Below are 12,888 nucleotides of genomic sequence, written 5' to 3'. Positions count from 1 at the left end.
GGAGAAGATCATGAATCTCCACTTCATGAAGGAAAAAGCACTTTGGTCCCCAAATATGGCAGAAAACAAGTCAAGTAAGTGGGAGGAATGTTATACAGGGGAGCTTATGCGTTTTGCACGGAGGTCTCGTTTTAGCAATACCTTTTTGCCTTTCTGCTTCCAAATCTTATTTGCTAGTTCAATGCCTTTATATAAAGTCCTGATGATGAATGAAAAGCGCTTCAAGTACTGTTGCCTCATTAAATGCATTATTTATTAATTTAACTTCTAGTACTCTCGATAAAGAGCCAGTTAAATGAGTTGTTGAATACCAGGGGAAAATGAGAACATAATTTTGAATATATATATATATACACACACACACACACAGAGTTCGTAACTGGATTACATATAATAATGATATGAATATGTCTATCAGTATTGGAGTTGGATTCTGGTACTTTCTCTTGTGGGGTTCTTGTGTTACAGTCAGCATAGATTTCTGGAGCATTCTTCTGTTGATCTTTTGGTGACATCAAACTGTCTTAAGTGGTGTGGGAGGTGCTGCTTCTGCCATGTGAGAATTTGATGGTATAATTAGCACAACCTGTGAAACAATCAGAATGCCATAGGCGAGTCACCCAAATAACCTCAGAGTGCCCCTTTCCTGCCCACATAAAGTCATCATCATCAGAGTTTACTCTTTTCTTCTCTGATTGATTCTCAAGATCATGTAGGGCTTCTCAGTCATTCTTTAGATCAGGCCTGATTAGGACACAACATTCAGTGGTAGCTCTTGACCCGAGCTGTGATGACCACTGCCCTGGTCTTGCAAGTAAATCAGTCTTACAGGTGGATGACAGTGCACAATATGTTGGGTAAACCAAGGTGTCATGAAAAATATGGGGCTCTTCTTCCAAACCAGGTTGCTCATGCTAATGACATCAACATACCCAAATCATGATTTGCTGGTTATGAATAAAGCATTGCAAAAACCACACTGGCCCAGAATAGCAGGAATCATCATGAAACTAAGAAAAGTTCTGGTTATTCTTCCACAAACTCAGTGCAACATTGGGTTGGTTGGGCATGGTGGAGGACCAGGAAGAGATAGAGATTTAGCCAAGATATGCCCCAAAGCCACTGCTTTTCTGGACTCACACCAGGAGATTAGAGAAACAACATTCCCCAGCTTCTATGCTAAGAGCCAAAGGGAACACAGACTTAAATATTATGACATGAAAGTTACTTCACTTGATGAAATTACAAAATCATTGGCAATTGCTGAGAATCTCTGACTTCTAGGGTTTTATGATGCAAAGCCCCACTACTAGAGTCAATGCGCTATAGTCCATCTCTCTTCTATGAGGGAGGGCTGTCGGGGAGTGGGATGTGGTGTGGCCTGGAAATCCCTAAGGAAGACAGAGAGGCACAAAATGATGGAGAAAGGCACCAGAGAAACAATCTCATCCAACTACAGTTACTTTATTCTTTGACTGACAGTTTTGTCTGTCTTTCAGACTTTGGGTAATGAAGTTAATGAGTGGCCGTTGGGGTTTTACTATCCATTTCCTCATTCTGGAACTCTCAGTTCTTGGAGGATATCCCACCCCATTATTCCCAGAGCCTCTTTCTTAATTTTTTCTCTCCTTCCATTCCTCACTTTCCTCTCTCAGTGTGACGTTCTTTTGGCTTAACTGCCGGGAGCATCTGCGGCAGGTCTCAGGGTAAGAGAGTGGGCAGGTGTGCACAGACTGATAGAGAAGTCTGAGATCATGACATTCCTTCAGTATTCTAGGAAAAGTTGTTGTAATAGGATAATAGAATAAAACCAAGTACTTTGGGGTACCTCTTCATTGTGAAATATTTTCTTATCTGGATTCAAAGGTTATGCCCTTTGAGTGAGAAAGGAAGGGGAAAAAGAGCTTTTATTTGGCTATTGTGCTAGGCAGAGTTCTAAGGTGATACTCACTGACCCCTTGTGATTCCCTCCCCTCAAGTGTGGATGAAACCTGTGTATAAGATGGGATACAAGTCCCGTGTGTAGGTACTGATTAGTTGACTTTCAGTTTATAAAAAAACTCACTATTTTGGATGGACCTCACCTCTTCATGTGAATGCTTTATGAGAGGATTAAAACACTAGAGACTCTGACTCTCCTGCTGGTCTCAAAGAAAAAGCACATTGTCATGAGTTCTCAATTTAAAGGAAATTAATTCCACCACATTCACATAGAAGAGAATCAGAAGCTTTAGACAAGGCCACAGCCCCAGCCAACTCCCTGATGACAGACTCATCAGATTCTGAGCCAAGGACCCACATCAGCGGGGCCCAGACTCTTGACCCATGGAAACTGAAATATAATGAATGTGTACTGTGTTAAGACTGTAAGTTTGTTTAACTGGTTATACAACAATATGAAAGTAATACAGATACCTTCAAATGAAGGCCAATACTCACCTCACCGGGGCTACAACAAAGCACTTTACATCCAAAGGCAGAGAGGGACACAGCAATGCAGAATTCCAGCACACTTAAGAGGAGCACCATGCCATCCATACCCTAGGAGAAAATTCATAACAAAAGAATGTGAGAAACGGAGATGACAAGAGGAAACATTTACCAGGAACCACAATGTCATCAGAGAAAAAGCACTGGTTGGGAGTCAGGAGACCTGCCTCCCAGTGGCAGCCATTCCCTTGACCAACTCTTGATCTGCTGAAGTAACTTCTCACTTTTTTCACTGATAAAATAATCACGGACATTTATTCCCTAGTTCAGTACCTCCCAGTGCTATTGTGGACATGGAAGATGAAAGTGTTTTAAAAAGTTAGGAAGGTAGTATAAAGATAATTGTCATCTTATCCTATTGAGTACTAGAAACTCGTATCATTGACAGAATATTATGATTCTATATGTTAGTGATTGTAAGCAGAGTAATGGTCCCCCAGGGAGGTCTGCATCCTTGTCTCCCTAATCCTTAGCTTCTGGGAATTAGAACGCAGACCTCCCTCGGGGACCATTGTTCTTTTTGCACAGCAAAAAGGATTAAATTTGCAGATGAAATTAAGGTTGCTTATTAGCTGGAATGAGAGAATTTTTCTGGATTATTCAGGTGGGTTCAAAGTAATGACAGAATCCTTATAAGTGGAAGTAAGAGGCAGAATAGAGTTCAAGAGAGTTTGGAAGATGCTGCATTGCTTGATTTGAAGGTAGAGGATGGGATGACAAACCAAGCAACATAGGCAGCCTACAGAAGCTAGAAAAGGCAATAAAACTTACTGTCGCTTAAGCCTTCAGAAAGGAGTACGCCCCTGCCAACACTTTGATTTTAGCCTAGTGAGACCCACTTTGAACTTCTGACCTCCAGAAACATAAGATAACCAAACTGTATTGTTTTGAGACACTAAATGACTTCATGTGGTTCTGCCTAATGATTTGTAGTCATTTGTTATAGTAACAATAAGAAGCTAATACAACAATGAACATCAAGTAGGTCATTCTTTAATCCATCTCCCCAGAGCACTGGCTTTAGGTCTAGTCTTCAGCCAAGAAACATGGTCAAAATTTGGAGAACATCGGGCAGTACACTCATTTCTAATAATTTTACCCTGCATTGATGCAGGGATTATCTGGTTTAAATATTCTCTCTTTTCCTCTCCACGGTTAGGGATAGTCCTTCTGTTGCGGAAGAGCCAGTAGACCAAGAGCTCAGGATATGGGTGATGCAGACTTAACGAGACTTTGAGAATATCTGCATTCATTGATTTTTTATTTTCTTGTGCCTTCAACAGCTGTGGTGGCCTCTGTGTTTCCAATATTGTTGTAGGCACAGAATATAGAGCAGCAAACAAAACAGACAATTCCCCTGTCTTCAAGGATTTTACCATCTAGAAGGGTAGACTAGAAGATGGCAAGCTTTCCGTAAAGGCCAGATAATGTACATTTTAGGTTTTGCAGACTGTAAGGTCTCTGGCACACATATTCAAACCTGATGTTATAACACAAAAGCAGCAATATACAATATGTAAATAAACAGGATTTGTTACATTTCAATTAAACTTTATTTACAAAAACAGGTACAGGACTGGGCTTCCAAAAAACGTAGCATGTATATAGACCTGCGGACTGATTGTGCAGGTGCCCAGGCAAGAATAGACCCGTTGCTTCAAATCCCAGGAAGCCCTTATGGAGGTCCTCTGCTATAAAAAACAGGCATAATAATGTTCACACAATTAATAGGAATTCATCCTGGCCTCTGGGAAAGGTGATTGAAATGAATACAGAACCAGCTACGTAATTTATAGATTCTCTTGTTAAAATTACATATATATCTTAGCTTGAGCCATACGAAACTGCTGTCTTTCTAGGTTAAGTATAGTTGATCACTGGCAGTTCCATATGGTTCTGCCTAATGATTCCAGGTGGTAGACTCTACTTTTTTCTAGAGCTCAACTTTTTCTAGCCTCTTTAATAATTATAAGGTTTCTAGCATTTCTATCTTTTTCTTCCAGGAGAACTGAAGTTCCTTTGTGGTAGGGAACTATTCTCTTTCTTATGTCTACCAGGGCACCAACCCTGCAATGGGGCATACACTATGGACCCATAGACCCGTGGACTGAATGTGCAGGTGCCCAGGCAAGAAGAGACCCATTGCTTCAAATCCCAGAAAGCTCTTATGGAAGTCCTCTGCTATAAGAACAGGCATAAAAATGTTCACACAGTTAACAGGAATTCATCATGGCCTCTGGGAAAGGTGATTGAAATGAATGCAGAACCAGCTAAGTAATTTACGTAGTCTCTTTCTAAAAATTTTTAAAAATAATTTCAAGATAGCAACAGCAGAGCATTAGATCAAGCACAGGGCTCTTCTATCTCTGAAGTCCTGAGTAACTGCACAGGTCCCATGCCCACGAAATCAGCCCTATGAAGCTGGCCAATTCCAGATTTTGTCTCTATCATTGTCCATTAAAGTCTATGAATGAAGAGAGCCTCATAAATTAAAAGTAAGGTTCTTCTTCTGGATAACAACAGCAAATCAGAGGGGAATTAGAGACAAGAAGTTCTACAATCAATTCTTGCTTTTGCCAATTTCCAACTGAGTGACATAGGGAAAATGTGTCAAATTCTCAAAAGAAGCTTTCTTTTCTTATTTTGAGTGAGTGGCAAGAAATAAAATTACTTACTATAAAAAGCATTAGATATCTCAAGGGAAGTAAATTACTTTAGCAAAGACACCTCAAGCGGTTATTTTCATGCGACTACGTAGCCCTCAAGACTATGTGGAATTAGCTAGAAATGCAGTAAACAGAATGCAATTGATTCTGTCTAGTAAGTTAGGAAGAGTGTTGAGTTTTCACATACACATGAGGGAAGGGCACAATGAGGAAAGAACTAAGCAGTAAGGCAAATGGCTGAAAGTTCATAGAGAGGAACAGTAACCGAAAATGTAGTGGTGTTGAAAATGACCAATAGGCTTTTTAATAATAAAGATCTGGCCAGGCGTGGTGGTTCACATCTGTAATCCCAGCACTTTGGGAGACCGAGGTGGGTGGATCACCTGAGGTCGGGAGTTTGAGACCAGCCTGGCCAATATGGGGAAACCCTGTCTCCACTAAAAATTCAAACATTAGCCAGGCGTGGTGGCACATGCCTGTAATTCCAGTTACTTGGGATGCTGAGGCAGGAGAATCACTTGAACCTGGGAGGTGGAGGTTGCAGTGAGCAGAGATCGTACCACTGCACTCCAGCCTGGGCGACAAGAGTGAAACTCCGTCTCTAACAATAATAATAATAATAATAATAATAAAGATTAAATTGTGCATTTTAGTTTGCTGTGATGTGCTGCAATAACTCTTCCTCCTCACATTTACCCAATGGCCCGAAACATCAAGAAGTTTTATTACTTACAAAATACTGTGGAAGTGGCAATTTTCAGAATAAAGCAATTAAGATTGCATTGAAATAAGGACAACTGGTACAAAAAAGGTAGTAAAATTCAGAATGGAGATTGAGAATTTTTCAGGTGCCACATGTTGAGGATAAAAGTGATTAACATTGGAAGAAGATCCAAAGATGTTGGAAAGGATACTGAGTTACTCACCACTTAGAAAACACTGTTCAAGACAATTTTACTTTATTATTAGAGAATAGGGACTGACATCTCGACCCCATTTCTAGAGGGATCTGGAGGAGATAACAGTAGACACTGCATCAATGTTTTAAAATTAAACAGATAAATTTATGCAAAATACCCAGCACAATAACTAATAAGGAGTAGGTGTTCTATAACTATAAGCTTTCTTCCCATTTTGGCTCATCACATATAGAGGAAAAATAAAGACAGAGATGAGATGTGTACCTGAATCCAAATTGAAAGATTATTCTACTTCTCAATCACTTCCAACTTCCAAAGTCATTCAGCAATTAGGGAATGTTAATTATTGTTGTTCCCAGAGCCAGCACTCCCCCAAACTTGCTTCTGTGATAATATCTCACGAAAAGAGAAAGCACTTACCATTAAAATGGACACAGTCATGTAACAATTATTTGACAACTGGTTCCGGTTACAGTAATGGTAACTGAATGAATAAAACGTCAAGCTTATTGCATTGATTAAGATCCCTGTTATAGCAAAGACTGAGCTGGTGATATTCATTCCTAGACTACCTCCGACCTAGAAAGAAATGAAAATTAATTAAGCAATCCAACATCATCCTCAGATATATCTCTATTAATTACTTTACACTGCAGTCTATCTTTATCTTGATTATTTCAATAGTCTTCTAACTTGTCTCCTTATAGTGGTTTCAATTCTAATCTCTTGCCAAAACACAAATATGATCCCATGACTCCCCAGCTTAAATTCTTCAGATAATTCCTGTGAGCAGATGAGATAATCTCCAAATCATTTAGCAGGGTTTCAATGATTTTTTACACATCAGCTGGACAGTCCTATCTGTGTCCTTCCCTGCCATTCCTTGCTTCCGGTCTCTTATCATTGTTCTAAACACTGCTTGCCTCTCGTGCCTTTCTACCTTTTACATTATTTTTCTTAGTTGTGCATTCCCTTTCGTACCTTCTCTTCTCATGGGTAAAGGTAAGGAGGCTTTTAATGAGAATTAAAGTTACACAGGACAGTGTGAAGAATGTAGTGTGGCTGCAGGTCCCTGCAGACACTAGGAAGTTGGGTTAGGCCAGATTTGGAAAACCCATGCTGATCATGCTCCACAGTTTGATATTTATCTTTTGAGCAAAGAAAACTCAAATATGGTGTTTAGCTAGAAAAACTCTTGTTGAGATCTTGGCTTTTCCATTTTGTTGGCTTTATGAAAGGCATATTGACATGAGAGTTACATTTTAAATTTGCTTCTTCTGATGTAATAACTTTATTGTGAATTTCTTATACTGAAAACTCAAAATCCTGTTTGGATACAGTTGAAATCTACTTTTTCTTTTTCTTTTTGAGACGGAGTTTTGCTCTGTCACCAGGCTGAAGTGCAGTGGCACGATCTCAGCTCACTGCAACCTCCGTCTCCAGGATTCAAGCGATTCTCCTGCCTCAGCCTCCTGAGTGGCTGGGATCACAGGCATCCGCCACTACGACTGGCTAATTTTTTTTGTATTTGTAGTAGAGAAGGGGTTTCACTATGTTAGCCAGGCTGGTTTCAAACTTCTGACTTCAAATGATTCGCTCGCTTCAGCCTCCCAAAGTACTAGGATTACAGGCGTGAGCCACCGTGCCTCGCCAGAATCTACATTTTAACCAATTGGTCAATAAACATTATGCCACACCAATACTTGGTGTGACTGTCATGGGCTGAATCCCAAGCTGCGGAGTTTTTTTTGAGTGATTCCACTTCATATTTGTTCTAAATAATTCTCTATATCTTCATAAAGTTCCCCTCATCAACTACCTTGACAAAATATCCATTATGTCAGTAATTCTATCACTAGCCTTATTGCAATTTTTGAAAGACAGATCCTGCTAAGTAAAATGCACAATCACTCCTGATTTTTTAAAAGCAAACAAACAAAACCTGTTTTATACCCTGGCAGAATCCATTATTGATTAATCCTTTCCTTTTGATACCCCCCACAAAATATTACTCACCAGACCTTTTGTTGTTCTAATTCCTGCTGCAACTGATAAGGATCCTGAAATAATAAACTAGGAATGAGAGAAAAAAACGGAGATAAAAAGCTTTAAACAAGTTTTGGAAATCACAATTCAGTAAACTTTATTCCAAAGTAGATAGATATGTATAAATAGGTCAATTATCTTAGAAAGCAAGAGATTGCACATAATTTTCTCTTTTCCCATAAAGAACAGAGAAATTCTGCCAGATGAGTCCATTGGATAATTTATCAAGCCTTTCAAATAATAGCTAACTGGAATGGTATTAAAACTGTTTGAGGACACTGATAGATAAAGCTTCCAAATTCCTGATAAGAAGTAATTCTTATGTGGTATCAATATTGAATACAATAAACAAAAAAGGTACTAAAATAATTCTCATTGAAAATATGTTTAAAAGGTTATAAAATAAAATAGTAGCACATAAAATTTAGTTCCCAATTATTTGATAACTAGAATACACTACTTCATTTGAATCCATCAATGGGACAATTATTTTTCATTTAGCCAAAATAGCTAGTCAAGTTGGTTATAAGACTCTCTGCCTTATAATATTCCATTGTTAGAGCTTTCAATTTCCTTTACAAATTTGATCTCAGATGATTCAAAAATGATATCTTAATACAAAGAAACTGGACTAATAAAATAGCTCAATAAACTTCTTTAGTTTCCAAATACCCAGACGTAGAGATGATTCATGTTATCTAAATCACCATTGGAGAAAAAGAAAACAGTAGAGCAAATCATCCATCGTGTAACATAAAATACATCAGGAACATTTGGGATGATCCTTCAACTCTACAAAGATTTTTAATATTGAAATATTCTAATATATATAATAAATACATTTAAGGAAAACATTACATGCTAATGGCTATTCACATTTACAGCGTTGATAGGATAGGGCGTTTAATACAATCCAACATTATTAGTGACTTAAACATTATTGGTAAAATATATATAATTATACTTTCTGTAACATGATAGGACATCTGTCTCAGTCTACAAGTCTTTATCAAGTTAAATGATAAAAAGTGGGCCCATCTTATTAAAGTCAAAATCAAGATAAACATGTAGACTATTATGTATTACTATTTGGGGTATATTAACCAAAATAGTTATATAAGAAAAATAGTTGAAACAAATGGCTGAAACTACTGTTATTTAGTATGAATAACATCTATTGCAAACATCTAAGAATATAAACTAAAAAGTACTGTAAACTATTTAAAAAATTCAGTAAAGCATCTTGGAAAAACATTGTATACAGAAATTACATATACATATTAGAAGTGTGTATGTATGTTTGTGTATGTGAAGATAGGACTGAATAAAAGGACTTCATTTACCACAGGAAAAAAATATGTATATAGTATCTCAGAGGAAAAAAACTTAACGAAGAATGTGAGTCATAAATAGGAATAGAACTGAAGAGGCCAAGGATAATAGAAACTTACAGCTGGCTCTTGGTATTGGTACTTATACTGTCAAAGAGAGAATAGAGAAGCACTTTGCAGGTGATGTTTGGAAAAAAAGGTTGAAAGAATAATGGAAGGGAGCAGCAAAAAGTTTTTACCAATTTACTACATTTACTAATCTAGTTCAATGCTTACAAGAGTCTGAGTGATGTCTCAGTGGACAAACACAGCTCCTGCAGTTCTTGGTAATCTACTGAACACGTGTGGAAGGCTAAAACCATGTAAGCTGGTTTTCAATGCGATCTTGAAAAGAAGATGGGCACGAAAGCAGAAACCTAGATAGTTACATATATATGATTGTGATAATAGAGTCACCCTATTTGAATCCTGATCCTGACCCAATTAGTTGTGATCTCGGGCAAGTTACTTAACCTCCCTTCATCCATAAAATGAAGATAATGAGAAATCCTCCCTCAAAAGTTTGTGGTGATGGTATGATATAAAAAGTGCACAAAAAAAGCACTTAGTAGAATGTCCAGATCATAGTAAGAGTTTAATAAAAAGCTATTCTTGGCATTGGTAATATTATATATATATATGGTGTGTGTATATATATATGGTGTGTGTGTATCTATCTATCTATCTATCTATCTATCTATCTATCTATCTATCTATCTATCTATTTATATATGGTACGACTTTCCAGAGATAGAACAGCATTTGCTGTCTGTTATGGTTAATATTGAGTGTCAACTTAATTGAATTGAAGGATGCAAAGTATTGTTCCTGGGTGTGTCTGTGAGGGGGTTGACAAAGGAGATTAACATTTGAGTTGGTGGACTAGGAAAGGGAGACCCAGCTGCCAGCATAGCCAGAACAGAAGGAGGCAGAAAAAATGTGGAAAGACTAGACTCATTTCGTCTTCTGGTCTTAATAAACTCCCCTTTATATATACACCTATTCTATTAGTTCTATCCCTCTAGAGAACCCTGACTAATACAGATTTTGGTACCAGGAGTGGATCTAGAAAATAGAATATTAAGGATGGAGTTCTTTTGTTGGTTTTGCTCCTAAGTTCACTGGACAAAGTGATGAAAGAAAATTATGAACTCAGGGATTCTAACTCTCAGCTTCAGAAGCAGATTCTGAGCCTCAAATCTTCTAAGATTGTCCTGAATGAGAGTTTTATTTTCTGTAGAGAAAGAGCTGAAATTGTGGACAATCAGACACAAGCTTTTATCACGTGATTTGCTGACCCGCAACAAAAGGTGCACGCACAGACTCACCAGGTGTCTACTGTTAAAGCGAGAGCATTGATTGAAAAGGAATGGGACCTGGCAACTTGGAATGGGGATGTGCAGTAGGACCTTGATGAAGCTGGGGACACTGAGCTTGTAAACTCTCACCAGCCATTTTTGCCAGAAGAAACAGCTTCCCCAATCACCAGTAGTGGCAACATCCCCTCCCTAACCTACACTGCCATAAGCCTTTTCACCTTTGCCTGAGGAGATAAATCCTGCACTGCCTAATACAACAGTGATGGCCTCTCCTCAGGCAATTGCCAAGCAAGACAATGTTGATTCTCCTCAGAACCCACCCTAAGGCCCCTGTTTGCTTCTAGACCTATAACTAAAGTCTCAGCAGGCCCCTAGAGGTGAGGTTCAAAATGTGATCCCCGAGAAGGTACACTACACTTGAAAAGAACTGCTTGAGTTTTCTAATTTATATATGCAGAAATCTGGAAAACAGGCATGGGAATGAATATTAAGGGTATGGGATAATGGTGGAAGGAACATAGAGTTGGATCAGGCTGAATTTATTGATTTGGGTCCTCTAAGCAGGGATTCTGCATTTAATGTTGCAGCTTGCGGAGTTAAAAAAGATTCTAGTTTATTTGCTTGGTTAGCTGAAATATGGATTGAAAGATGGTCCACTGTGAGCGAGCTGAAAATGCCTGATCTCCTTGGGTTAATGTAGAAGAAGGGATTCGAAAGCTTAGGGAGGTTGGGATGGGGGAGAGGATTAGTCACTTTAAGCCTACTCATCCCAGCTGGGAGGGTTCAGAAGATATACCCTTGACCAACACTTTGTGAAATAGATTTGTGAGGGCAGCACTTGCATCCTTGAAGAGCTCTGTGATTGCTCTTCTATGTACGCCAGATCTTACAGTGGGAACTGCAGTCACTCAACTACAAAATTTAAATGCAATAAAAATAATTGGATCCAGAGGTGGCAGGGGCCAAATGGCAGCACTCAACCATCAAAGGAAAGGTGGGCATAGCTACCATAACGGATAGAAGAGGCAAAGCAGCAATCAGAATAGTCTGACTTGTGTAGAGTTCTGGCATTGGCTAATTAATCACAGTGTTCCTAGAAGTGAAATTGATAGGAAGCTTGCCAAATTCTTACTTAATTTATATAAGCAGAAAACTTCCAGATCGAGTGGACAAAATACTAATTTGAATTATAAAAACAGAGAATCATAGCCCCACTATCAATTTCCAGACATGTGCCATTTTACAGACCCAGAACTCCTTGAATAAAAAGGAGACCAGGTCCTCTTAAGGAAGGATCCCACTACACTACTGACAATTTATGCTGTTAATCTTTCTCCCATCCTTCAAGGAGATCTCTGGCCTTTTACCAGGGTAACTGGATTGGGGAAAGAAAGAAAAATGATCAGACCTTTTAGGGACTACTGGACACTGACTCTGAGCTGACATGGATTCCAGGGGATCCAAATGTCATTATGGTCCTCCAGTTATAGTAGGGGCTTATAGAGGTCATGTAATTAATGGAGCTTTAGCTCAGGTTCAACTTACAGTGGGTCCAGTTGGTCCCCACACTCATCATGCAGTCATTTCCCCAGTGCCAGAAGGCATAATTGGCATACAGATGCTTAGCAGCTGGAAGAATCTCTACATTGCCCCCTGACTTGCAGGGTGAAGGCTATTACGGTGGAAAAGGCCAAAGGAAGCCATTAGAGCTGCGTCTACATAGAAAAGCAGTAAATACTCCCAGCTTGGATGAGTAGGCTTTAAGTGACTAATCCTCTCCCCCATCCCAAACTCCCTAAGCTTTCGGATCCCTTCTTCTACATTAACCCAAGGAGATCAGGCATTATCAGCTCGCTCACAGTGGGCCATCTTTTAATCCATATTTCAGCTAACCAAGCAAATAAACTAGAATCTTTTTTAGTTCCGCAAGCTGCAACATTAAATGCAGAATCCCTGCTTAGAGGACCCAAATCAATAAATTCAGCCTGATCCAACTCTATGTTCCTTCCACCATTATCCCATACCTTTAATATTCATTCCCATGCCTGTTTCCCAGATTTCTGCTTATATAAATTAG

At 38.8% G+C, this 12,888-nt stretch overlaps 1 protein-coding gene across 1 annotated transcript in view; it reads right to left on the bottom strand.

The window, feature by feature from the left end:
* Window positions 1–514: 514 nt before the first annotated feature.
* LOC105535319 (membrane-spanning 4-domains subfamily A member 4A-like) overlaps window positions 515–12,888 on the bottom strand; it is a 47,742-nt gene continuing 35,368 nt past the window's right edge. The window contains exons 4-7 of the mRNA XM_011974357.1: window positions 8,093–8,149; window positions 6,497–6,655; window positions 2,440–2,541; window positions 515–586 (exon numbers count right to left, since the gene is read on the bottom strand). Of these exons, the coding sequence (XP_011829747.1) occupies window positions 515–586; window positions 2,440–2,541; window positions 6,497–6,655; window positions 8,093–8,149 (390 nt within the window). The remainder of the gene's footprint in view (window positions 587–2,439; window positions 2,542–6,496; window positions 6,656–8,092; window positions 8,150–12,888) is intronic.

The sequence above is a fragment of the Mandrillus leucophaeus genome, unplaced genomic scaffold, assembly GCF_000951045.1.
Source record: "Mandrillus leucophaeus isolate KB7577 unplaced genomic scaffold, Mleu.le_1.0 Scaffold1443, whole genome shotgun sequence".
Classification (NCBI taxonomy): domain Eukaryota; kingdom Metazoa; phylum Chordata; class Mammalia; order Primates; family Cercopithecidae; genus Mandrillus; species Mandrillus leucophaeus.
Note: the sequence above shows the minus strand (reverse complement) of the source record. Positions and strands in the feature narration are given on the sequence as shown.